Raw genomic sequence first — 27,350 nt, forward strand, 5'->3', positions numbered from 1 at the left:
CTTCAGTGAATATTGCTCAGATGTTTCTAACAAATGCTGTCTGTGTGAATTCCATACCTTCTCACAGTTTATATGTAAAATATTAAAATTTTGGTACTGTTTGATATAGACCACACTTTTACACTCTGTATTTAGAAGAACCAGATTCTTCAGGCCACAGATATGGACCAGTCAGCAGTGAAGTAAGTAAATTGATTTTTTTTTGTTTTTAAATAAGTTCTGTAGTGAGTCAGTGATGAAAACTTTTGAATAGAAGATAGCTAATGCTTTGTAACACAATTTTAAAGACTCACATGTGTATTTAAATTGTTACATTCGATATAAAATGAATTAAATTCCATGATTTACTATTAAAAATGGGATATATTTTTATTCAACCATATTCAGAGGCTTTATCTAATTCTATGGGTATCTTTTAATTTTTGTAAGCCTTTTCAAAAGGAACATCTCAGATATATGTAACTGGTCTCTGAGTTCTTTTAACTACATAGGCCATCAGTGGAGTGATTTTTTTTTATCTTGGTTACAAAAGGTAATATAGTTCTTGTGGACCAGGAGTCCAGGATATTTCCTATGAATAACTTGCTGTTCTCAAAAACTTTCAGAATCATAGATTTTATATATGACTTGCAAGCTAAGTTAATGTCTGTTTTGCCTCTCTCTATTTTTGTCTTGCAGGTCATTCTTGCATTACAGAGAGTGGATAAAGTGGTTGGGATGTTGATGGATGGTCTTAAACAAATGAATCTTCACAACTGTATTAACATTCTTCTTCTTTCTGATCATGGTAGGTTTATTTAAACTACATAGCATTCAGGTCAGACCAAAATTTTGAGGTCATTTTATTTTTACAGTAAGAATATTTCTAGAAATAGGAGAAAAGCTTTTAAAATGAGATGGTTTACTATGTCCGCAGTTCTATCACTGGGGCTTTCTTAGAATTGGAAGTAATGATCAGGGCTGGGGAGACCCAAGTTTGAACTCCTGCTCAGCTATGAAAGTTGAAGAAAACGGCCACTTTGGAAGGTGGACTGTCTGGCATTATAACACACTGAAGTCTCTCCCCTCCTCAAACCCCACTCTCCTCAAACACAACCCCCCAAATATCCAGGTATTTCCCAACTCTGTTGTTATTCACCCTGAGCCCATTCGCGTGAAAGGGCGGAATACAAATTAACATAAATAAAATAAATTTAAAAACCAGACCTGGCAGCCCTATGTGTCAGTCAGCCAGTTTCAGTCTTAACCTATATGATATCCCTCAGTATCAAGTTGGAGAGAAACCTGAACAGAATAATTTTAGTTAGTCTTCAGAGTATCCCGGAGACAGAGAGAAACACAAACATATCTAGTGCCAAGTTAAAAAAAAGACCTGCTCCGAAATCTCATAGATCTTCCTTTAGAGAGGGAACACAGACAATCTGTCCCTGATATTTAAAATATTATGAGAATAAAAACCAATTTTACACAAGCATATTTTATGTTGCTTTTTGATAGCAGTAATTTTTCAAATAGTGAATATTTAAATAGTTCTATTGGAAAAATAAATAGATAATCACATGTAAACTTGTGTATGGAAAAGCCATGTAATTTTTAACTTTTATTATTATAAATATAATACAAAACAGAATAATATCAAATAAATATTTGTATCATAATGCACATTCATAAAGTGAATAAAAGAATACCTTCTTTATCTTTATCACATTGTGTCTCAGTTGTCTAACTTCAGTTAGTTTAGCTGTACTCTCTTAGCCATTCAGAAATAGAAGGTAGGCAGGAACTGATGGCAACTCTTAAGCATTAATACTCTGAAAACTGTTTATATATTTTTGTCAGTGATCATGCCAGGTGCAGGTGTCCATTTAGTTTATTATTGTGTGGAGACTTAAGTCACTTGCTGTGCAGTCCTAAGCAGAGTTACACCTTTCTAAGTCTTCTGAAGTCAGTAGGCTTTGAAAAGGGTTACTCTGTTTAGACTACACATATGAATCAGTTAGTCATTGAGAAGCTAGCAAGGTGTGACAACATTCTTATTTTGCAAATAAGCTATACAGAATTTCAGTTCAGACTATGAGCCCATATCCTTTTTTCCCCTGGAAATAACCCTATGGAATTACTGTTTGCCTGACTGGAGCAGACATACAGGCAACATACAAAGTACTTGTATGTTTGCTCCAAAGAGGCAAACTGGAGGGCCCTTTCAAGTTTAAAAATGGTGCCAAAGGAAAGGGTTAATTCGCTCTCCCCACCCCATAGCCCTGATTCCCCATGCAACTTTTATCTTCAGAGTAGGGTTTTTTTAAGCAGGTATGCACAGGAATGAGGTTCCGGCTGGCTTGGTATCAGGGGGTGTAGCCTAAAATGCAAATGAGTTCATTCATAGAAGAAGCCCTGTGTGAAACAATGGTGACATCAGATTAGATTAGATAGATTAGATTAGATAATTTTATTTATATCCCGCCCTCCCCGCCGGGGCAGGCTCAGGGCGGCTAACAGTAACATTCCATTATACAGAGACAGGTTACATTCAACATTAAAAATTCTAATAGGTTTAAAATTGATTAATTTAATAAAAATGTTAATGCTATTGCTATTTGTTCTTTATTATGATGGCGGTCTCATTAGCAATTACTTTCCTCGTCAGCGAAAGCCAGTCGGAAGAGGAAAGTCTTGCAGGCCCTGCGGAATTGTTCAAGGTCCCACAGGGCCCGCATTTCCTCTGGAAGTTGGTTCCATAAGTTCGGGGCTACAGAGGAGAAGGCCCGATTTCGGGTGCATTGCAGCTTCACCTCTCTTGGTCCAGGGGTGGTCAACAAGTTTTTTCCAGCTGACCTCAGTGCTCTCTGGGGCTCATATGGGGAGAGACGGTCCCTAAGGTAGACAGGTCCTCGACCATATAGGGCTTTAAAGGTAATGACCAGCACTTTGTAACGAACCCGGTATATAACTGGTAGCCAGTGCAGCTCGCGCAGTCCAGGCTGTATGTGCTCCCATTTAGGGAGCCCCAACAGTAGCCTGGCCGCTGCGTTCTGCACCAGCTGCAGTTTCCGGGTTCGGTACAGAGGCAGCCCCATGTAGAGGGCATTGCAGTAATCCAGTCTCGAGGTGACCGTTGCGTGAAGTACCGTTGCCAGATCTTGGCGCTCTAGGAAGGGAGCCAACTGCCTTGCCCGCCTCAGGTGGAAAAAGGCTGACTTGGCAGTGGCTGCAATCTGGGCCTCCATTGATAATGAAGGCTCCAGTAGAACTCCCAGACTCCTAACCCGGTGCGCCGCTTTCAGCGGCGCCCCGTCGAAGACCAGGAGAGGTATTTCCCCTTCCCGGGCGCCCCGACCCAGACAAAGGACTTCTGTCTTCGCTGGATTCAACTTCAGCCCGCTCCTCCTCAACCACATTGCCATATCCTGCAAGGCCCGGTCTAAATTCTCAGGGACGCAGTCAGGCCGGCCGTCCATCAGCAGATAGAGTTGGGTGTCATTTGCATATTGATGGCACCCAAGTCCGTATCTCCTGGCAATCTGGGCAAGGGGGCGCATATAGATATTGAATAACATTGGTGAGAGAACTGCCCCCTGAGGCACTCCACAATCCAGTGTGCGCCTCCGGGACCGCTCGCCACCAATTGCCACCCTTTGTCCCCGATCCTCGAGGTGTGTGGCCTAATATGCAAATAAATTCCTGGGTGTGCGGCCTAATATGCAAAATCAGGGTGTGTGGCCTAATATGCAAATAAATTCCTGCTGGGCTTTTTCTACAAAAAAAAGCCCTGCTTCAGAAGAAAAATGCTAACACCTAATTCCCAAAGTCTTGTCTAGTTAGGCCCCTACTTGGCTGTTGTTACTGTTAAAATAATTGTGACTTTTGCATGTAAATGAGTTCAGAGGCAAAGTGGAAAGGAAAAAAAACACCCTTAAAATCAGTTTACCAGATTTGTTCAAGTTGTTCATTTACATCCTTCTGTGTTTAATTCCAAATACAGTTAGCTGCATTTGAGCAGTAGCTACCTATTCCTTTATTGACTGGCTGATTCTTTAAAATAATAGAATCATAGGGTCATCTAGTCCAACCCCCATGTATAACAATGTATCCAACCCCATGAAAATGATATATATCTTTACTTTAAAGGGATGGAGACAGCTAGCTGCAGTAAAGCAGCATACCTGAATACATACTTGGATGATGTTGGGACTCTGACTGTAGTCCCTGGTCCTGCAGCTCGCTTAAGGCCAAGCAATGTTCCAGATGAGTATTTCTCTTGTATGTAATGGCTAGTCTAATATGCTCAAATTCAATGTATTATTTGTGCTTTAAAAATACATCAGATGATACAGCAGTAATATAATTACAATCAAGGTCAACAGTAAGGCATCTGTGATGAGCTTCTGCTGTCCTTCAGTCCTGGAAATAACCTACTTTTTGTCCCTGTTTTTTTGGAGGGAAAAATAGGATTGAAAGAGAAACTGAATGCATAAACAGATGATTACTTTCATCATCTGCATCCAGAATTATTTAAAATTTATTTAAAATATAGTTCTATATAACATCATCTCAAAATGTATACTCTGAGACATGATGTCTAAGGATGAAAAATTAAGATGTTATGACTTCTTGGCCTTTTGGCCTGTGATAAATGGATTAGAACTTATATCCAAAAATAGACTTTTCTGTAAAAACAAGAGTTGTAGCCAAGCTACTAGCAGACACTGTTCCAGATGTGACTTTTGCAGTAATAGAATTCTCATGCATGGCATTTAATGGTATTACCATTTAATGTGAAACTTTGTATTCTGATTATTTGCATTGTACATATTTATATATTTTGTTCATTTGCTTATGACCTGTTGGTTTACAAGCATTAATAAATGACTAAACAAGTAGTGCCATCTTTATTTTGAAAATACTTTGTTTCACTGAATATATTAGAAAATGGTTCACTTCTATTAGAGAAAATGAAGCAAATGAACTGGAGGCGGGATTCAGCTGTGCAATGGAATAACAACAATCCTAACCTGGGCGATGGGAGGGGGATGATCTCAGTGGTATTGTAGTCCACACAAGTGAATGGCCATTGTTAATTTCTATGAAAAAATGTAGAGCAGAAACCACTTTTTAATAATTATGCTGTGTATATATGTGAACAGTGCCTTGGCCATTCAAATAATAACATATCATTGGGAATGTCAATTTTTACTGAGTCTTTCATTGTTATTTCAGTGGCCAAAGACAGTTGCTGCATGTTATTTAAATAACTTATTGTCCACTTAGAAATGGCTTGCAGCCCAAGAAGAAGGATGAAGGAATTTTTCAGCCAAGCCAGTTTAGCGCCACTCTGTAGGGCTGTCTGCTCCCACCTGGAGTATCTCCATGCTATATTATGCTATGTTGAGTCCACATGTTTTGGACAAGAGCAATATAAACATGTTTTAAAATAAGTATTATGTGATGGGATGTTGAAAAGGATGTTAATTTGATAAAGATAAAGTATTATTCAGTATTTAAATCATCATTCCTCATTAGGAAGTTCTTTATTTTCATTTTCTTTTAACCTTTAGGTAATTAATGATTTCATCTAACTCTTCTAGTTGATTATGAAAGCATTGTCAGAAACCTTACAGTAAGTATTGTTTTACATATATGACTCTTGATGACTTTTTCATGCATTTAGAGCTGCAGCTTTTAGCCATTTGTTTGAAAATTGTGCACTTGATTTAAAAAAATTATGTCTCTTAATTATTTTTTTCTTAAAAATCTGGGACTTATTTTGAATGTAATTACTTACAAATTAACCTGTATTGGACGTATTCTTAGAAGAGGCATTTTTCCTTCTCTCACTCATGGGAGAGAATGCCTCTTCTGAGATTGCAGCTTGTTTTTTTTTCATGTGAGCGCATCATCCTCTATCCCCAAAAAGGAACTAATGCCTTTTTCTGTGGTGCTGTCTGCATATGCAAATATATGCAGATCAGATCAGTTAAAACCTCATAATCATTATTTTTTGACAGCTGTAGTTACTTCATTTCCCCCCATGCTGTGATACCATTGGTCTGGAGAATGAGTAGTTCCCAGTTTAATGATATCCTCATTCCCAGCGGAAAGGTGATGGTTGAGAAATCTTGATACTATCATGCCTACCCATGTGACTGTGATGTTCAAACACATTTCCTAGAGCCATGACACTGCATCACAGGAAGGGTGCGCTCATGATGTTGTTTGTATATATGTGCATGCGTATACATGGAAAGTTGAGAAGGAGCAGCTTGTGCCAAAGAGGCTGAGGCATGTTGAGCCAGCATGGTAGAGTGGCTAGAGTGTGAGGTTAGGAGGCCCAGCTTCAAATCCCTACTCTGCCTTGGAAGCTTGGTGGGGGATCTTGGTCTAGTCAGCTCTCTCAGCTACCCCACTTCACAGGGTTGTTGCAAAGACCGAACGGAGGAGAGGAAAATGTGGTAAGCAGCTTTGAGTCCTCACTGAGGAAGGCAGGGTATAAATGAACTACAATAATAAAGTTTTCAAGAGAAGCATCTGAACAGGCTTGAGAATTTAGAGATGGCAACACGATGCATAAGCATAATATTAGAAATAACAGATATATTAATGTCAACATTTCAGTGCTTAGCCCCAGATCAGCCTTTCAAAGCATACATGAAACAACTACTCCCCAAGCGATTTCACTACGCCAAAAATGACCGCATTGAACCTGTGCATTTTTATATTGATGAGCAGTGGCAATTTGCTCGGTAAGTTACTAGTTTTTCTTGCTATAAAAGTTTAGCTTTTTGTGGATCCTAAGCAATGTACATATACATGGATACATGCTTCATTGCTGGACCATAGCAATAAAAGGTATGGTCCCATTTAATTCTTTAAGTTGGCATAAAAGACATACAGTCAGGTTCTCTTCTACAATAATTTTAGATTCTTGCTTGCTTGCTGAATTTTACTGGTTGGTGCCTAATTCCCCAAAAGCTGATGAGATGCAGCTCCATGCCTTTTCCCATACATACATCTTCACTTTAGATTTCCTTACATGTATGTTTATGTGCCTCTAACAGTCTTTCTTTCACATGCACACATAAAACCTGTATGTTTTACAGCATAATAGAAGCTATTGCTTTACTATATAAACTGTTTGAAATTTTTGTGGATTGAAGCATTTTATCATATGAAAACAGTACTTATACTATGTATGATTAGACAAGGAAATATCCCTTATTAATCTAGACAAGATACACCATGTATCCATCTACTAATGTGCTACCAAATAAAATCTCAATTAGAGGTTCATGTTGGTTTGTGCCAAAATGATGGACTGAGGGACAAATTAAAAACTAATAAGTCACCAGGTCCAGATGGCATACATCCAAGAGTTCTGAAAGAACTCAAAGTTGAACTTGTGGATCTTCTGACAAAAATATGTAATCTTTCATTGAAATCTGCCTCCATTCCTGAGGACTGGAAGGTAGCAAATGTCACCCCCATCTTTAAAAAGGGTTCCAGAGGAGATCCGGGTAACTACAGGCCAGTCAGTCTGACTTCAATACCGGGAAAGTTGGTAGAAACCATTATCAAGGACAGAATGAGTAGGCACATTGATGAACACGAGTTATTGAGGAAGACTCAGCATGGGTTCTGTAAGGGAAGATCTTGCCTCACTAACCTGTTACATTTCTTTGAGGGGGTGAACAAACATGTGGACAAAGGAGACCTGATAGATATTGTTTACGACTTCCAGAAAGCTTTTGATAAAGTTCCTCATCAAAGGCTCCTTAGTAAGCTCGAGAGTCATGGAGTAAAAGGACAGGTCCTCTTGTGGATCAAAAACTGGCTAATTAATAGGAAGCAGAGAGTGAGTATAAATGGGCAGTCTTCGCAGTGGAGGATGGTAAGCAGTGGAGGGCTGCAGGGCTCAGTACTGGGTCCCATGCTCTTTAACTTGTTCATAAATGATTTGGAGTTGAGAGTAAGCAGTGAAGTTTGCAGATGACACTAAATTGTTCAGGGTAGTAAGAACCAGAGAGGATTGTGAGGAACTCCAAAGGGATCTGTTGAGGCTGGGTGAGTGGGCGTCAACGTGGCAGATGAGGTTCAATGTGGCCAAGTGCAAAGTAATGCACATTGGGGCCAAGAATCCCAGCTGCAAATACAAGTTGATGGGGTGTGAACTGGCAGAGACTGATCAAGAGAGAGATCTTGGGGTCGTGGTAGATAACTCACTGAAAATGTCAAGACAGTGTGTGATTGCAATAAAACGCCATACTGGGTATTACGGTATTAGGAAGGGAATTGAAAACAAATCAGCCAGTATCATAATGCCCCTTTATAAATCGATGGTGCGGTCTCGTTTGGAATACTGTGTGCAACTCTGGTCACCGCACCTCAAAAAGGATAATATAGCATTGGAAAAAGTGCAGAAAAGGGCAACTAGAATGATTACAGGTTTGGAACACTTTCCCTATGAAGAAAGGTTAAAACGCTTGGGGCTCTTTAGCTTGGAGAAACGTTGACTGCAGGGTGACATGATAGAGGTTTACAAGATTATGCATGGGATGGAGAAGGTAGAGAAAAAAGTACTTTTCTCCCTTTCTCACAATTCAAGAACTCGTGGGCATTCAATGAAAAATTTATATATATAAATTTTTGGCCACTGTGTGATACAGAGTGTTGGACTGGATGGGCCATTGGCCTGATCCAACATGGCTTCTCTTATGTTCTTAAAATGGGTGGGTTGTGTTGGTTCATTTGATTTCTCAAACCAGTTCATGGTTAGTTTGGTTTGGGATGTGTGGAACAGCCCCCTCATAAGTTAGAGATGCCAAACTCAATGGAAGCCTTCAGCAGATTCTCCTTCACCTGTCCCCCAAGTTTGACAAAGATTGGATTCGGATGTCTAAGTTATTACTCCCTAAAGCAGGTGCCCCCGGAAAAGCTCAGCTTCAGCTGTCATGACAACTAACTCTTCTCTCTTCATGCAACAAAGTGAAAGCAGTTGAGTCAGGGTGCCTGGTCCCATAGAGCAAAATGGGAGCTCTGTGATTGGCTTCCAGAGCTGCCAATCTACCTTTGGACAACTGCTACGGGTGTTTGTAGGGCTCCCAGAAGTCCACTAGAAGTCAGAATTGAAACAAAAATGTGTTTCATTTTTGGATTGGGGAATGACACAATTCCATGAATTGGTTCTAAATGAAGCACAAACCAGCCTGATTCATGCATGAATCGCAGTTCATTTGTGGTTTGTGCCCATTCCAAGTCTCAATTAAACTCTGTTACATATTGTATATAAAAAAATATGCCCTGACTTGGATAAACTAGATTATTTGATCTCATCAAATTGTAGAAGCTAAGCATGAGTAGCCCTAGTTACTATTTGGATGGAAGACCACCAAGGAAGTCTGGGGTTGTTACACAGATCCAAGAAATGTCAAACCACTTCTGAAGGTCTCCTGCCTTGAAAGCCCTAAAAGGTTGCCATAAGTCAACTGTGATTTGATGTCTGTTTTCACCACTACTATGTAACATCAGTAAAATAGCTATTCTCCCATTGAGCATTACAGTATTTACTCTCAGCCTAGGTCTGACATTTACAGTGCATTCCTATGCAGACTCTAGTCTAAGTTCATTTACTTCAATGGGCTTTGATTGAACTCTGCACAGGATTGCATAGTTGGCCTGCCTGCTAGTATTCAAGGGATCACTGGGAATTTTTGGGAAAGGTATTTATGAACTTTCTGCATGTGCAAGGGGTTGGACTAGGTCCCTTCCGACTCTATGATTCTAAGTGCTGTAAAATATCAGTACTTTGAATGTGAAAACTGAACTGAGAAACTTTGGTGGCACTATGTCAGAAGGTCATGCACATGATATTTTCTCATGAACTGTGTAGAAGATGATGGGCTTTATGTGAAGACTTACAGAAGGTGAAAAATTCATCTGGGGCTAAATAACTGTCTCTGAAAGAGCAAATTTATCTTCTTAGGAAATAGTTATGTAAGCAAGTACTTTTTATTTACACAGCTTTCATAAACAAAACATAAGCTTCCAAGAAGATTACAATATAAACTAAACAAGACAACAGAGAGAAGAGTGAGGGAAGCAAAGGTAGTGTGGACAGATTCAATTAATTTGCGAATACTTGGAATGAATATTAAGAAATTAATTCAAAGACCCATATGGAAAGAGCGATTTTAAAGAAAATAAGTACAGCATGAGGCAGAGAATTTTACTCAGTGAGAGGCATCCGATACAGTAGTGTTCAACATCAAGAGATTATTGGGCAGCTCAGGGTGGCAAAGATGGGGAAACATGTTACTGGCAGGAAGTGTTTCATCAGATGGGTATCTGCCAAAGTGGGCTGTCTGTGACTCACAAAACTCATACTGAAATAAATGTTATTGGTCATGAAGGTAGCATTGGACTTAAAAAAAAATATTTTGTTGCATCAGGCTATTAAAATATTAAAAGAAATGAAGCAAAAAAGGAGAATATTTTAAAGAGTTTTAATGCTAAGGGCAAGAACGCTGTTCTGGTTATGGAAGAAAGATAGGCAGCCAATGAAGACAGGGTTATTGTTCTAGAAGTGGGATTTTACACAGAGGAGGAAAGGGCTGAGATGTTTCAAGGAAACCCCAAGAGAATAGGGTTGGAATATTCTCAGGTTTTCTATAATACATCAAAACAGGTATTTGTCAGTTAAGTGTTTATGGCTATGTTTTGCAGAATTCCATCTGAGCTCAAGTATTGCAAAGGTGGATTCCATGGGTCAGACAATACATTTGCAAATATGCAGGTAAGTTTCAGAGCATATTCATTCTTATTATAAAATTGGTAAGTTCTCAGTTTCCAATAAGCCATTCAAGAAGAAAGGCAGATATTTCCAAGTTTAGTCTTATGAGTTTGTAATTGAGACTGAACAAATTTAAAGTTAAATTTAAAGTTAGCAGAACAATTTTAGAGGCTGATTTTCTTGGTGGGGTCAGGGATAATGGGAGAAGAGAAAGTATTGGTATAGCTACAGTCTGCAATGTACCTTTATTTCTTTAGCATCTACAAAGTCATTCCCCATATTTAAGGTTCAGAAGGTGCCATTTCCACAGAAAAAAATTATACTTCCTAGAAAATATAGGCCTTCTCCTTTGCACTGCCTGAAACCTATCTAAGAAACCTAAACAAGCACTTGAAGACAGATGCTGTATGCTAAGATTCTCCATTTCAGATTCTCTGTGTTTCTCCTTCATACCAGGCCAGCCTTGGGTACAGGCTTCTATTTACTTGTGTCTATCTTTTTTCCAAATTTTTGCTTGTATCTGTCATCTTTGTTATGGGACTGGATACCTGGAAGGAGAATTGGAAAGTGTTTCATACCTCTTTGCAATTTCTTTGGAAGTGTTCCAAGAATTTTCTGTTTATTGTATAGTTAGTGGCAGCCAGGAGAAAGCTTTCCTACAAATTAAGAAAAAGAAGTACAAAACAACTCTCTCAAACTGTGCCACTTCAGAGGCTGGTGAGGAGATGCATGGCTGAATATTTGTCCTCTGTTAAAAATATATATTGCATATAAAAATTAGAAAGACAGATACATGCCTAGTCTATATAGTGTACATAAGCTTCTTTTGCAGGATTAGAATGCTGCATTTCATTTAATTTTTTAACAATGTGTATAAAGCCTAATGGATATTATGGCAACACATAGACCCCTGCTGCTGTCAGAGCCAGAACCAAGGCACTTGGTGAGGTGGATAGTAAGGCATGTTCTTCCTCCTCTTGCTTGCCACCATGAACAGGAACACTAGGCCTACATCATTTTTGATGAAAAGGGTATTTTTGAAGAAAAGGGTATTCATTCTTTAAAAATTCTTTTTTACCTACTTCTTTATCCAGAATGGTCTGGCTTGAGCCAGTTCCTTATTGCTGGGGCTAAATGGCTAAGGTGAAACAAGTTGAAACCAAATCCTCACAATATGGAGATGATGTTATTTGGGAAGGCTGGGGTCCTGAAGGATACCATGTTTTCCATTCTTGATGGGGTCCAGCTGATTCACTGATTTTGTTAAGGTACTAAGGATTATACTGGACCCAGCATTATTATTGGAGAAGCAAGTTAACATCACTGCAAAAATGCATTATTCTATCTTAATTTAGCCTGGAAAATGGTCCCTTACCTTGTCTTGGCATATTTGGCCATTTATATTCATTTCATGGTTAGGCTATTCAAATGCACCTGGAAATGATGTCATCATATTGCTGATGTTGCACATGGCACTCTAGGTTTGGGGCAAAAACACTGGTTTTTTAGCTACAAAAACATGGAGTTTGCCCATTGTGTGATGACCCTGGCATGATAACATCACTTCTGAGCAGTGTTCCCTCTAAGCTGAGTTAGTGTGAGCTAGATCACAATTTTTTAAGCTCCAGCTCACACATTTTTGTCTTAGCTCACAAAAAATGGCCCAGAGCAAACTAATTTATGTAGTAGCTCACAACTTTAATGCCAGTAGCTCACAACTTTAATGCTGGTAGCTCACAAACTCTGCTGACAAGACTCCACAGCTTGGAGGGAACAGTGCTTCTGAGTGGTATTATAGTGTCAGGGTGTTGCGTGATGATGTCCCTGTTGGGGGTGTGTGGCATTTTCCCCACTGGCCAGCTTTAGGCTGGTGGACTGGATCCCCTGGCCAGACTGGGGGCCTGGCAACCCTATCTCAGGAATATGCACAAATGGGGACCAAAAACTCACTTGTTGATTGCAAATAATGGGCAATGTTTAAGGACACTTTTAAGATCAGAATGGTACTGATACCATGTTAGTCATAACCCCCTGTGCTTGTAAAAGCTCTAGATTCCTAAGACTTCCTGTTACATTATCTGACAAGAGTATAGCAGTTGTCTTGTGACTAAGTATGCATGAGGTCTTTATTTTATTCTGTTTATGAGCTGCAATAGTATTTGAGAACATGATCCCCACAAAAGAAGGGGTTAAATATATTTCCTGGAGAAAATGTGTGTTGTATATTTCTACTGTTACTGAGAAACTCTACACACAAATGTTTATGGTAGAAAGTTAGTTGCTGCTGCAAAATGACAATTTTTTTTAAAAAAAAAAGATGAACAACATTTGCAAGTGAAGAAAACAAAACCATTTTCTTGGAATACTGCAGTCTTGTATTTGTCACTGTTTATCTTGATGCAGCTGTAGTCTGAATGTTTGAAAAGAAATAAGAGAAAATTGTAAGATTTAAACCATGATTGTAATGGCATTCCTACTAATAAAAACTTCTATGATTTGTTTTTTGTTTTGTTTTGACTTAACAAAGAAAGTAAATGTGCCTTAAACTGAAGATTTAATAAGGTCTCAAGTCAGTCATGTCAGAGCAAATCTTGCTTTTATGCAGGAATCTCTGTGCCATTTGGTGAAATAAACTGATGGGACTGCAGACAAATCTCTTCAAAGGATGTATGGTCACAGGCAGCACCATTGATTGAATTGCAGAATTTTTTTGAAATGCATAAGTGAATGGAAAGTCCATTTTTATTGCCAGAATTCTGAAAACTTGCTGAACAAAGCTTGCTAATGTATGCCAGTAATTTCTCCCCGCCCCCCCCCCCCAAAAGAATAGCTTAATTTGACATTAGTTTAGGCTATATGCATATCATCAGTTACTATAATTAATAATAAATGCATGTCATAAATATCTCCTCTTCCCCCCACATCCCCTTTATAGCATATGAGAACTAAAACTGATTTTTCCTTTTTTCTCCCCTAGGCTCTGTTTATTGGCTTTGGACCTGGATTCAAGTTTCAAACCAAAGTTGACCCCTTTGAAAATATTGAAATCTACAATTTAATGTGTGGTATGATGAAATAGCCATTTTTGCTATACTTGGCATATTTGTGTTTGTGCTAATATTATTGCCAATCCAGTCAGTGTTGAACTGTGATAGCCATCCTAAATTTTACACCATCTCCCTTCACCTGTTCCCTGTTTCCTCTCCTTTGGAGCAATGCTGGGAAACAGATGAGGGGGGAGATTATGGTAGGTTACTCCTGCAGAATGAGCAAGGGGTGGAGGCAGACCAGTGTGGGTGTGCATTGTGGAATCCTCAGAAGATTCCAACATGCCTATATGCCATGTTCATACTTATACTCACATGAAAATTGCAGTGCAGATGTGAATTTTAAAACATTTAATGGGTCACCCTTCTCTTGTCCTGGAGTGATTTCTGATTCTGTCAAAGTTTATTTCCAGTGTTGAGGGACTTGTGTGTACTAATATCTGCATTGATTGGGTGGCTGCAGTGGGGAGAGGGATGTAAGTGAAATTGTTCCTTTTTATTCTGTGAAGAGACAGAAAACACAAGAAGTAAAAAGGTTACTTTCATTATCCTTTCCTGTTAATATCTAGAAGAGAAACCATTACCAGTAAACAGAATAAGAAGGGGCGGGGGGAGAAGCAATTGGTGCAGTGGGAAAAATATTTTATTTGGCTCAATGACCCCTATGCACTTCCCCTATGTGTCACTAGGGGGATCCGTGCAGTGTTGTTGCCAGAAAGTTCCCATTGCAGCTAAGCTTCTGAAGTCAAGTTAAATATTTTTTACATTGAATAAGTCATTTTTTTTTGCCTTTTCTTGTGCAGTAATTAGTACATAGAAATATCCTAGCCCTGGGTCAGAAACTTTCCCAGGGTCAGAAATGGCTGTAGGGGAGAGGGGAAGATGAAAAAAATCTCAGACCACTGGTAGTTCATGGGATCTGAGTCATTAATTATATGTCAATTGTTACAGATCTACTTGACTTGACACCAGCCCCTAATAATGGTACTCATGGAAGCCTCAACCATCTTTTAAAGAAGCCCAATTATGTCCCAAGGTTTCCTAAGGAAGAAAGTTACCCTTCTTCATGTCCTTTCACAAGGCAGAGAACTTCTACAAGTGATCTTGGCTGCTCATGTGATTTGTTGGTATGTACACACATTAACAGAAATACGTTGGTATGTACACACATTAACAGAAATAAGCAAATGTATATTTGCTTATACTCCAGACTGAAATGCTGTAATTTTTCAAACTAAGAGATCATTGTCAACATCAGATTCATTCAGTATCAGTGAGAAGTTCTCATTGACTTGGAATGAGAATAATGTCCCACTTCAAGACTGTGCAGCCTCTATCTAGGAAAAGTGCAGTCTTTCTTCACAGTGGAGACCAAAGCAACTTACTTACATCATTCTCCTCTTCCCCCTTTTGATCTTCACCACAACCCTGTGAGGCAGGTTAGGCTGAAAGTCTGTGACTGGTCTGACCACAACAAGAAGGTAGGTCTGGCAGACCCTGCTCTGAAGTGCCAACAGCCACATCACACTGGCTGTCATAGGGGTGTGACCTCAGCAGGGAGAGCAGTTGTAGTTCTGAGTGATCTCCAGGCCTCAATCTCCTCATCTGGAGATTGGCAACAATGGTTTCGCAGGAGGAAATGGTTGGTTTGGGGGTGCAGTCCATGACATTGTACCTGTCTGAGTTCCCATTCTTTCTCAGACCCCACCCAGGTTCCACCCCTCAAATCTCCAAGAATTTTCCAGCCTGGAGTTGGCAATCTTTCCAAGCCAACCATCAACCTACCATGATCTGTCCCTCTGACTTACATAATTTTCCTCTCCCCCTTTTGATCTGTACAACCCTCTGAGGTAGGTTAGGCTGAAAGTCTGTGTCTGGTCTGAAATCACCCAGTCAGCTTCCACAGTAGGAACCCAGGTCTGGCAGTCCCTTCCCAAAAGCGCTGACTGTCACATCACAGTGGTTGTCAAAGTGATTGTGCGCTGAAACCATACTTCCATTTAAATGTACTATGATAATTTTAGGAGATGAAATGGGCTCTTTTTCTTACATTTACTAAATAACTGCAGCACCATCCCCTTCAATGATACATCAATGAACTATTTAAAACATTTTAAAATCATACCAGAAATGTATTATTTCCCTGTGGATCTATTGGAACACCATTTATGTGTAGTAAAGGGACTGATGTCAGTGATACCCTGTAGTTTGAGGACTCACATTTCAGCCCCCCTTAGTTCAGTCTTTCCAGACCTGCCCCCTTAAACAGGACTTTGGCTTTAAAGTCCTTTGGCAGTGTGCATACTTAAGTGTATTAAATTGTAATTTCTCCCTTACACCCGTTATAAATCTTTAGAATATATAACTCATTCTGTTATGCAATTTCAAGTTAGTTAACATTGACAGTAAGGAAAAAAATAAAGTGTTAAAATCACATATAGTTTGACATAATTTTAACATAGATTGTACTTATCTTTCTGAAAGTAAGGATTCATCCTAGAAGGAATCCATATGCAAGGAAAGCTCAATGATATCAAGATCTGGCTTTTGAATGGGTCCATTAATGAATGGGTCTTTTGTTATGTTCATGTGTTCTTTAAAACAGTGAAATGTGTAAATTATATTATAAAATATTTCAGAATATTGGGCATCTTCAATAGATTTAATATTTTAAATCTGTTAATATTTTATTATGCTCAGAATTATTTATTTAAAAGTGCTCAAAGCAGCTGTCCATTGAAGTCAATAGCAACTGTAAATATCCAACAGAAAAAAAGAGATGCAAAAACTACAATAAAACTTTGTATTTCAGAAAGCAGAAGATCCTAAATATGAATAAAAAGATGAGTAAAGAGTGGAAACTGTACATGGCATTTCAAACACACTAGCAAAGGTGCCAGTTAAACCTGCATAGGAAGGGAGTTTCACAGTAGAGTCACTGCTACAAAGACTGGTTCTCTTCCCAGGAGCCATCTGTTTACCTTCAGAAGACAGAGGCATCTAGATTAGGGCTGCTGACAAGGCCTTGGCTTAATTGATAGATTGGTATAAGAGCAAGCTATCCTTACAACATCTCAGATCCTGAATGTTTAGAACAGGGGTATCAAACATCTGGCCTGGGGGCTGAATCAGGCCCCCAGGGGGCTCGTATCAGACCCCCAAGTAACTGGCTGTCATCTACTTCCTTCTCCTTCTCTCTTGCTTCCTTCTGCATCCCAGCTTGCTTTTCAAGGCTTGCTCAGTCACACAGGAGCTACAGAGCAAAACCTCTATTTTCTCCATTGGCTAAGGAAGGGAGGAGGAAGAGCTTGCTTTGCCAGGCTATTGGGAGGAGGGGGGGGCAAGGAAGAGCTTGCTTTGCCAGGCTATCACAATCACACAGCAGAGTTACTTAGCCAAGCCTCTCTTCCTTGTATTGGCTGAGGCTCCTCCCCTTCCTGGTCCCCTGGGGAAGGCAGGAAAGAGCCAGAGCTTCCTTTGCCCAGTTTCCTGGATCCCATTGGAGACATACATAGAAAGCACCTTTAAGACCAATGAGTGCTAATGTTTTGAGCATGTTTTAAGGTGTTTTAAAAACAAAACAAAAACAAAAACGTTAGTTGTGTTTGTCTGTGTCCTTTATAAAGTTTATATCCCTGCTATCTAATCTTAAATAGGTACACACATGCCCTGGCCCGACATGGCTCAGCCCAACCTGACATGGTCCGGCCTGACAAGGTCTCATTTATGTCAGATCTGGCCCTCATAACAAATGAGTTTGACACCCCTGGTTTAGAATCTTATAAATCATTGCTAGCCCTTTGAATAATGTTTGGAAACAGAACCAGTAAAGTCGTTTCGAAATTGTGGAAGTGTGTTCCCTAAAGTATGTCTCATATTATAGCAGTCAAGTCTGTAGTCAGTCATACTATGAATAATAATAGGAAGATCGTGTATGTCTATGAGGTGCTGACACACTGGCTTGACCTTGTGATGCAGTGGGTTCTACTTGAGCATCAGCCTTAAGGGGTAGCTCTATACCCAAACTACACACATGATTCTTGTGGGAGAGTATAGTTCCATGTAAAACTAGAGAAGTATATCTATTTTGGATGAACTGACTACTTATTTTACCAGCTATCATCCATCCCATTACTAACTCCAAGAACCTGTTGAGAACATCCACTACTTTGCCTGATTCAAATGTAAAGGAGAAATACAGTTCAATATCATCTGCAATTGCTGACGTTACACTCCAAATCCCCAGATTAACTCACACCTCTGTTATTATTTGTTCTCACCTTTTCTTCCTTTTGTTTCTAGGGCTTGCCACAGAGACAACCACAGATAAATTTAACTGCTTTTCAGGGTAAGCATTTTAACTGCTGGGAGGGAGGGGCAGCAGAAGGAAAGCAAGAAGAAAACTTCCTAAGAAAAACAAACTGTGCTTTAGAGGAATAATTCATTCTCTTTTTCCCACTCCAGCAAAGAAGGTAGAACAATACAGTTTGCCATTTGGGAGACCCAAAGTGTTACAAAAAGACCATAACTATTGCCTTCTTCACAATAACCACTACATAAATGGATATAGCAAGGATATCAGGATGCCTCTGTGGAGTGCATATACTGTTAACAAGCATGTAAGTATGTTATACTTAAGGGCATGATACACTCTTGAGCAAATGTTTTAGGAATGACAGAAAATGCCTCTTGAAGCCTTTGAGAACATAAGAGAAGCAATGTTGGATCAGGCCAATGGCCCATCCAGTCGAACACTCTGTCACACAGTGGCCAAAAAAACAGGCGGCATCAGGAGGTCCTTCTGTGGGGCCAAGACACTAGAAGCCCTCCCACTGTTGTCCCTCCCAAGCACCAATAATACAGAGCAGCATTGCCCCAGACAGAGACTTCCAACAATTTGCTGTGGCTAATAGCCACTGATGGACCTCTGCTCCATATGTTTATCCAATCCCCTCTTGAAGCTGTCTATGCTTGCAGCCACCACCACCTCCTGTGGCAGTGAATTACATGTGTTAATCACTCTTTGGGTGAAGAAGTACCCCCTTTTATCCATTCTAACCCGACTGCTCATCAATTTCATTGAGTGTCCATGAGTTCTCATATTGTGAGAAAGGGATAAAAGTACTTATTTTTCTACCTTCTCTATCCCATGTATAATCTTGTAAACCTCTGTCATGTCACCCCTCACAATGTTTCTCCATCCTGAAGAGTCCCAAGCATTTTAACCTTTCTTCATAGGGAAAGTGTTCCAACCCTTTAATCATTCTAGTTGCCCTTTTCTGGACTTTTTCCAAGGCTATAATATCTTTTTTGAAGTGCGGTGACCAGAATTGTACACAGTACTCCAAATGATGCTGCACCATTGATTTATACAGGGGTATTATGATACTGGCTGATTTTTTTTCAATTCCCTTCCTAATAATTCCCAGCATAGCATTGGCCTTTTTTATTGCAGTCGCACAATGTCTCGACATTTTCAGTAAGTTATCTCCACCAGTTGTCCCCATCCATTTTGGCACCAGGGACCAGTTTCATGAAAGACAATTTTTCCATGGACCAGTGTGGGGGGCAGCGCTGGTTTTTTTGCCATCCCAGGCTGGCCCCCCGCCCTCACCCCATCCCTGCCCCCATGGGAGTCTTTAAATGGAGGTGGGGATACTGGGGTTGTTTTGCCACCTCCCCACTAGGTGGTCAGGCAGCAGAAGACCAATCTGCCTCCCTTTCCCATTTAAAGACTCCCATCGGTAAGCTGATCAGGTGCCAGGCAGGCGGATGGGGCAGTGGGGCTGACTCTGAGACTGCTTCCCTGCTTCGGAGCAAGGCCGTGCTGCCTCTTTCGCCCACTTGGGTCCTGGGTGGGTGGGGGAGGTGTGGCACCTCTGCCTAGCTCCATGACTTGGTTGCTAGCAGGCCACGGACCGGTGATTGGGGACCCCTGATCTACCACGACCCCAAGAGCTCTCTCTTGGTCAGTCTCCTCCAGTTCACACCCCATCAACTTATATTTATAGTTAGGATTTTTGGCACCAATGTGGATTACCTTGCACTTGGCCACATTGAACCTCATTTGCCATGTTGACTTCCACTCATCCAACCTCAACAGATCCCTTTGGAATGCCTCACAATCCTCTCTGGTTCTCACCACCTTGAACAATTTTGTGTTATCCGCAAACTTAACTACTTCACTGCTTACTCCCAACTCCAAATCATTAATGAAAAAGTTAAAAAACATTGGACCCAGTACTGAGCCCTGCGGCATCCCACTGCTTACCACCCTCCACTGAGAAAATTGCCCATTTATACTCACTCTCTGTTTCCTATTAGTTAGCCAGGTTTTGATCCATGAGGACTTGTCCTTTTACCCCATGACTCTTGAGCTTACTTAGGAGCCTTTGATGAGGAACTTTATCAAAAGCTTTCTGGAAGTCAAGGTAAACAACAACTATGGGGTCCCATTTGTCCACATGTTTGTTCACCCCCACAAAGAACTCTAGCAGGTTTGTGAGACAAGATCTTCCCTTACGGAACCCATGCCAAGTCTTCCTCAATAACTTGTGTTCATCAATGTGCCTACTAATTCTCTCTTAAATAATTTTCCCGGTGTTGAAGTCAGACTGACTGGCCTGTAATTTCCTGGATCTCCTCTGGAACCCTTTTTAAAGATGGGGGTGACATTAACTACCTTCCAGTCCTCAGGAAGGGAGGCACATTTTAATGAAAGATTACATATTTTTGTCAGGAGATCCACAATTTCACCTTTGAGTTCTTTCAGAACTCTAGAATGTATGCCATCCGGGCCTGGTGACTTATCAGTTTTTAAGTCAAGTCAAGTTAGCCTTTATTGGCATAAAATGTATAGTTATATATATCACAGCAAATTGGTTAAATAAAAAAGATAAAATGGAACGATTGCATACATATACATCAGGGAAAGCATAAACATAAGCTATTTCTATGAGATCCTCTGACGTGCCTTTAGAATAGAATAAAGAAACTTAGCCACTTTCTCAGTGACACTAGATGAAGTATCAGTCAAAAGACTATAGACCTTAAGTGCATCAGAACAATCAACCATGCTAACTAAAAGAGGATGTAAATATTTGTGACGAAGATCTGTATACAAACTACAATAAAGCAGAATATGAGTAACTGACTCCACACATTTTTGCCTATAGAGACAGTATCTGACTGAGTAGGCTGTCTTGTTAAATCTGCCATAAAGAATGGCAGAGGGCATGGCGTTGCATCTGGCAAGGGAAAAAGCTCTATGCTGCTGTGGCACCTGCAAGATGGATAGATATGAGACCATTTTCCCAGATCTCAAAACTCAGTGGGAAACAAGTTTTCCTAGCCAGACTGTATAGGTCTTGGCGCTCAGTATCTAGCAACCTGTTTTTAATTTGTTGGACTGCGGTGGAGAAGGACAGCATGGACAATAGTTCTAGGGATAAACCCATTGCTTTAATTTTTTTTTCCATATGTGCTGACCAATTTGACAAATTAAATTTAGCGAGCATTTGAGAGATATAGCTCCCCGGTTCAGAGTTGTAGTGCAAGCGTAGCCAGAATTTGAAGGTCATGAGCCATGCACTAGTAACCATTAAAAACATTCCAGTTTCTAAGCAGATAACTGCATATGGAACACATTTTGGCATGCCCAGAATTTTACGCAAGAATTTGGATTGGACACATTCGATAGCACATTCATAAAATCCAATCCAGATTGGGATGCCATACAGAAGTTGTGAAATCACATTGGCTTTGAATATTTTTATGACAGCTGGCACAAATTGGTTACCTCTGCCATAAAAAAGCAAGCTATGGCAGATGCACTGATGTTAGCTATTTTCACTGCATACTTGTGATGGGTAGACCAAGTCACATTATATTGAAAATAAACACCTAAGTATTTAAAATACTTGACTTGCTCTACCTCTTTACAATCAGTAACCCATTTGTAAAGTCTCCACTTTTTTGAGAAAACTAAGATCTTGGACTTCTCATAATTGAGCTGGACCTTATTTCTAGTAAAATACAGAACACAACGGGACAACAGACGTCTTAAGCCCACTCTAGAACAGGACGATAGCACTGTATCGTCAGCATAAAATAACACGGGTACATTTAATGCACCGAGTTTTGGACCGTGGCAGTCAGTTTTTAAATTGTTTATCAGTCGTAGGACCTCCTCTCTTATCTCAATCTGACTCAAGTCTTTCAACACCCTTCCCGAAATCAGTGGTTCTGGAGTGGGCAAAAACTTCTCATCTTCCACAGTGAAGACGGAAGCAAAAAATGCATTCAGTTTCTCAGCCATTTCCCTATCTTCCAGTAATTTTTTTACCCTTTGGTCATCCAAAGGCACCACTGCCTCCCTGGCTGTTTTGCTGCTTCTAATGTATTTGAAGAAATTTTTATTGTTGGTCTTTATGTTTTTTGCAATATGCTCCTCATAATCCCCTTTTGCCTGCCTGATCACAGACTTGCATTTTATTTGCCACATCCTGTGTTCCCTTTTATTAAGCTCACTTGGACTAGCTTTCCGCTGCTTAAAGGAATCCTTACCTTTTACAGCTTCCATTACTTTGTTAACCATACAGGTCTTTTTCTATACCTATTTGTGCCTTTCCTGACTTGCAGTATATATTTTATCTGACCTTCTAGGATTGTAATTTTAAATAGCCTCCAAGCTTCCCCAAGGCTTTTGATCCTATTTACCTTTTCTATCAGTTTCCTCCTCACATGCCTCCTCATCTCAGAGTAGTTACCCCTTTTAATTTTAAAAGTGGTTGTGTTGGTCTTTTGGGGCAACTCTTTATGCAAATGGTGAACTCAATAGCATTATGGTCACTGCTCCTAAGTGGTGCAGTTACTTTTGCATCTCTCACCAGATCTTGGGCATTACTTAGAACCAAGTCCAGGATTACCTCTCCCTTGGTAGGTTCCGTGACCATCTGCTCCATAGCACAGTCATTGAGAGTGTCTAGAAACTCAATCTCTTTCTCCTGACCTGAACACATATTGACCCAATTAACATGCAAATAGTTAAAATCAACTATTATGACACAGCTGCTATCTTAAGTTCTTTTATAATCATCCTCCATTTTTTGATCCCATGGGTGATAACAGACTCCCAGAGTTAAGCTTCCTTTTGGGCCCACTATTTCGACCCAAAGCATTTCTAGAAGTGAATCTAATTCTCTGACCTTCTCAATCTTACTGACTTACCCTCTTTGACTTACAGAGCCACCCCACCTCCAACTCTTCCCTCCCTATCCTTCCGATATAATTTATATCCAGGAATCATGTCCCACTGATTTTCCTCATTCCACCAAGTTTCTGAAATACCCACAATGTCTATATTTTCCCCAACACTAAGCATTTCAGCTCCCCAATTTTACCTCAGACACTTCTACCATTTGTATATAAACATCTATAATTTCCCAGGTAAGTTAGGCCTGCTGCCTCGAGACTGTGCCAGGCAATCCATACTGTTTGTCACCGTCTCAGTGAACAACTCTATTCCATTGCCCGATAGAAAAGTAAAAGCTAACTCTTCATCTCTTTGAGATGAGTCATTCTGAACCAGAAACATTTAAACTCCTGCTGGCTTCCCCCCAAGATTCAGTTTAAAAGCTGCTCTGCCACCTTTTTGATTTTAAGCACCAGCAGCCTGGTTTACTCTTGGGACAAGTGGAGACTGTCTCTTTTGCACAGCTCCTGCTTGTTCTAAAAAACATCCCAGTGCTTATCAAACTTAAACCCTTCCTCCCTACACCATTGTCTCATCCACGCATTGAGACTCCTAATTTGTGCCTGTCTCTCCTGCCCTGTGCATGGAACAGCATTTCTGAGAAGGCTACCTTGGAGGTCCTGCCTAGCAGCCTAAATTTTTCCTCCAGGACCTCACGACTGCATTTCCCCACATCGTTGGTACTGACATGTACCATGACCACTGGCTCCTCCCCAGGACTGTCTATCAACCTGTCTACAACATGCATAATGTCCGCTACTTTTGCACCAGGCAGGCAAGTCCCCATGTGGTCAGTATGCAGTTTTGCCACCCAGCTGTCTACTTGCCTAAGGATAAAATCACTAACTACCAAGAGCCCCCCTCCCTTCCTGCCCAGGGATGGTTCCTTGGTGCGAAAGGATACCTGTTGATCTATTGAAGAAGAGGTCCCTTCTGAGGGCACATTTTCCTTATCTTCAGCATGGTGCCCTGTTCTCTCTTGACCCTCATGCTCCCTGGCAGCAGCGAGGCTACCATTTTCAGAATGGGGCACATCTAACACATCCCCGAGAGTCTTCTCCGAATGCCTAACTGACTGTCTCTGCTTCTCCAGGTCAGCCACCTTGGCCTCAAGGGTGCAGACTCATTTCCTGAGGACCAGAAGCTCCTTGCATCAAGCACACACCCAAGACTTCTGTCCAGTGGGCAGATAGTTGTACATGTGACATTCAGTGTAATACACTGGATAGCCCCCACCCACCAGCTGGAATTCTGCCATCATAATTGCTTTTTAAATATACAGTCCCCCCTTTAATAATTTTTGTGTTTATGTGGCTCTCCTTGTGGAAAGTCTACTTACCTTATTGGGATCACAAGGAGACTAGGGCCCCTGCCCTCTGGTCCTTCTGGCTACTTACAGAGCCCCTAGACCAAGAGCCCTTTAGCTCTTGCCCTTCAGCTTGCACCTCTGGCAAGGTGCAGCCTTATAAATGCAAAGAGGGTGGGGCCAGCAGTCAGCCCCAGGCAACACAGACACTCCCAATCAGCAACATTCACCTACTGCAATCACAGCCCACTCAAAACAAACAAACAGCAGTTCTCCAGCAACCACACAAACTCAGATTCTCTCATCCTACAGAGTGGCACCCAGCTGATCCCATCAGCTGTTAAGAAAAGGCAGAAAGAAAAGGCATACACTCACCCTTTCAGCAACACACCTTTCCCACTCTCTCCCAGAGCTCAACTCCCGGAGCATTTGGAAGGCAAGCATTTGTCATGGAACTTGGTCAATCTAATGGCATTCTCTCTCTAAACTGGAATTATTGTTGTTATACTATGAGTCTATCTGCATATAGTGAATTTTACCAAGTAGCAAATGCAAAATACAGGTCTTTTCCCTAAGGAGCCTATAGTGTAAATGGGGTAGAAGAGAGGAAGATGGCAGAGGAGAAAGGAGAGGCAATGGTTAGAAAACATAGCAAGACTTCATTTTAGTTGGCGATGAGGGTTTAAGAGTTATAAAAACTATTTCATGGTCTTGGTGAGTTAAAATGAGAATTTGAAGGACAGGGTACCATTTTGGTATTGTGGTCTGGAGTTCCAGGCATAAAGGATAGCATGTGAGATTCAAAGGAGTATTTTGGGCTGATGAAAATTAGATGACTGAATAGAAGTGGAAATGTTGGGAATATATCTTGCTACAATAGTAGGGAGATAACCTTTGTTGAGGGGGAAGCTGTAGGAAACATTAAAGGCAAGGACAGATGTTTGTGCTGAATGTAGGATGAGTTGAAAAATTATTGGAAGGCTTGACTAGGTGCATTTCCAGCAAATTACTTCATGTCTTTAAACAGATTAGAAGTTAATGAGGCAGGAATCTGGCCTGGTTCCTCGAAGTTACCTCAGGGACCACAATAATCTTTCATTAGATGAAAGACACATGCCCTCCCATTTCCTGTCCAGTTGCTTATTCTGTTTGGACTGCATCACTAATTTGGGTCCACACTGGCTCTTTAGGATAACGGGAGATCAACACAATTTGAAACAGTTTTGAACTCTGGGGTTCTGAAGCTCTGACATTATGTACCAAGTCAGTGCCTCTGATGTAGAAATATACTGGTAAATATTGAGAACTAGAAATGAGAGAGATCTTCAGAAGTCATCCATTCATCTGCCAGAGCTGAAATTAGTTTACATAAGTGAAATATTTAATTATCAAGTTATTTATTGGTTACCACTCCCTAAAAGATGCCTGAGATGACTGACAATGTTAAAAACACTAAAGATCAAATAGACTTCCTGGATTTGATATTTTCATAAAATAGTAGTCTAATGCAAGTGTTCTACAAGAATAAAGTTAGAGGGGACCTTTGTGAATCCGTGTATCACAAAGGGCTTGCGTTCAGCAAGAGCTCACAGGAGCACAGTTCCTGAACCTCCAGCCAGGGGCTGCATGCAGTGGGGAGTTCTCTGCCCACTGCACTCAGATCCCAGGGCATATACAGATGAGATATGCTATTGAGCTCCTGCACCTTTTTTTTCTGCAAAATGACCCCTGCTGTTACATATTGCATTATGTGTACATTATGTTTGCGCAGTTACTGATTTCTCTTTTGTTACGTAGGCCAATTGGAATACCTCTACAGAAGCCATCTCCAGCTGTCTCCACAATGACAATCGTATTCCTTTAAGTCTCGGCCACAGTTGTTCATTTTACAAAGGCCTCCCACAGCTAAGCTATGGATTTCTTTTCCCACCAAGTAATTTGATTCCTTTTGTATTTTGAAACAAACTAATTTATGAGAAGGCTTTGCTAACAGAGTAAGCACTAGAGTTGGTATTTGTATATGAAAGTTGTGCAGGCTTTCAGAATGCATGAATAAGCATAAAATGTGGGAGAGATACAAGTGCCTAGGGAGAATGCCTAGTTCATATTTAGAAAAAACATCACTGACCCTAAAAAGCCCTTTTAAAATACAGTAACAGAGAGTCTTGTAGAATCTTAATGACTAACAAATTTATTGCATAAACTTTCATGAGTTGTCACTTCATCTGATACAAGCATGTCAGAATAAATAATGAAATTATAAATGACTGGCAATTAATCATAGTGAGATCACTATCAGTGCCAGAGTTTAAACTGTAAGACACATGAATCAAGGTGTTATGCATGAATGTTGTACATAAAAAGGGCAGTGAGGAAATGTTTCCATGTCTGTTATGGGGAAACTTATGCCATTCACACTAAATGGTGCTATGCATGTGTTTTGAAATTTTAAATTTTTGTATTGAATTTCCATAAATACAAAGGATTAAATTCAGTACTGTTCCTGTTATATATACTGAGATGTCTTCAACATTGAAGTGCATGGAAAGCCCTTGCACACATGAGAATTATTTGTGTTCATGGGATTTGGTAATGGATTATTAATATATCAACTAGCATCTAGTAAAACACATTTAAATTCCCATTGAAGTAATATTTAATTATTTAGAGCCATGCATTGGAATGTAAGACAAATTGCAGTCAATTAGACTTTCTTTTGGATAGGAGGCCATAGCCCAGTAGAATTAAGTGCACTTAACTTGCAATTAGTGATTTAAGGGGTCTTAAATCTGATTTGGATTATAGCCAGTGGCTGGAGACCAAAGAGCTGCTAGATGTGCTCAAGGGTTCAGGCATGCTTTGTGGGGATTATTTTTTTGTCCCCTCCCCTTAAAATAGCAGACTTTCCAGGGACATGTCACAAACTGCTTTTGGAAATTCTGTAGCAAGAGGTGCAGTCTT

At 40.3% G+C, this 27,350-nt stretch overlaps 1 protein-coding gene across 1 annotated transcript in view; it reads left to right on the forward strand.

Annotated features, from left to right (window-relative positions):
• ENPP1 (ectonucleotide pyrophosphatase/phosphodiesterase 1) overlaps positions 1–27,350 on the forward strand; it is a 78,696-nt gene that overhangs the window by 42,099 nt on the left and 9,247 nt on the right. Inside the window, exons 11-21 of the mRNA XM_060239468.1 lie at positions 110–182; positions 679–787; positions 4,129–4,260; positions 5,586–5,617; positions 6,613–6,740; positions 10,717–10,786; positions 13,761–13,848; positions 14,782–14,957; positions 18,133–18,178; positions 18,295–18,449; positions 26,187–26,322. Coding sequence (XP_060095451.1) covers positions 110–182; positions 679–787; positions 4,129–4,260; positions 5,586–5,617; positions 6,613–6,740; positions 10,717–10,786; positions 13,761–13,848; positions 14,782–14,957; positions 18,133–18,178; positions 18,295–18,449; positions 26,187–26,322 — 1,145 coding nt within the window. The remainder of the gene's footprint in view (positions 1–109; positions 183–678; positions 788–4,128; positions 4,261–5,585; positions 5,618–6,612; positions 6,741–10,716; positions 10,787–13,760; positions 13,849–14,781; positions 14,958–18,132; positions 18,179–18,294; positions 18,450–26,186; positions 26,323–27,350) is intronic.

This window comes from Heteronotia binoei, chromosome 1 (genome assembly GCF_032191835.1).
Source record: "Heteronotia binoei isolate CCM8104 ecotype False Entrance Well chromosome 1, APGP_CSIRO_Hbin_v1, whole genome shotgun sequence".
Taxonomy (NCBI): domain Eukaryota; kingdom Metazoa; phylum Chordata; class Lepidosauria; order Squamata; family Gekkonidae; genus Heteronotia; species Heteronotia binoei.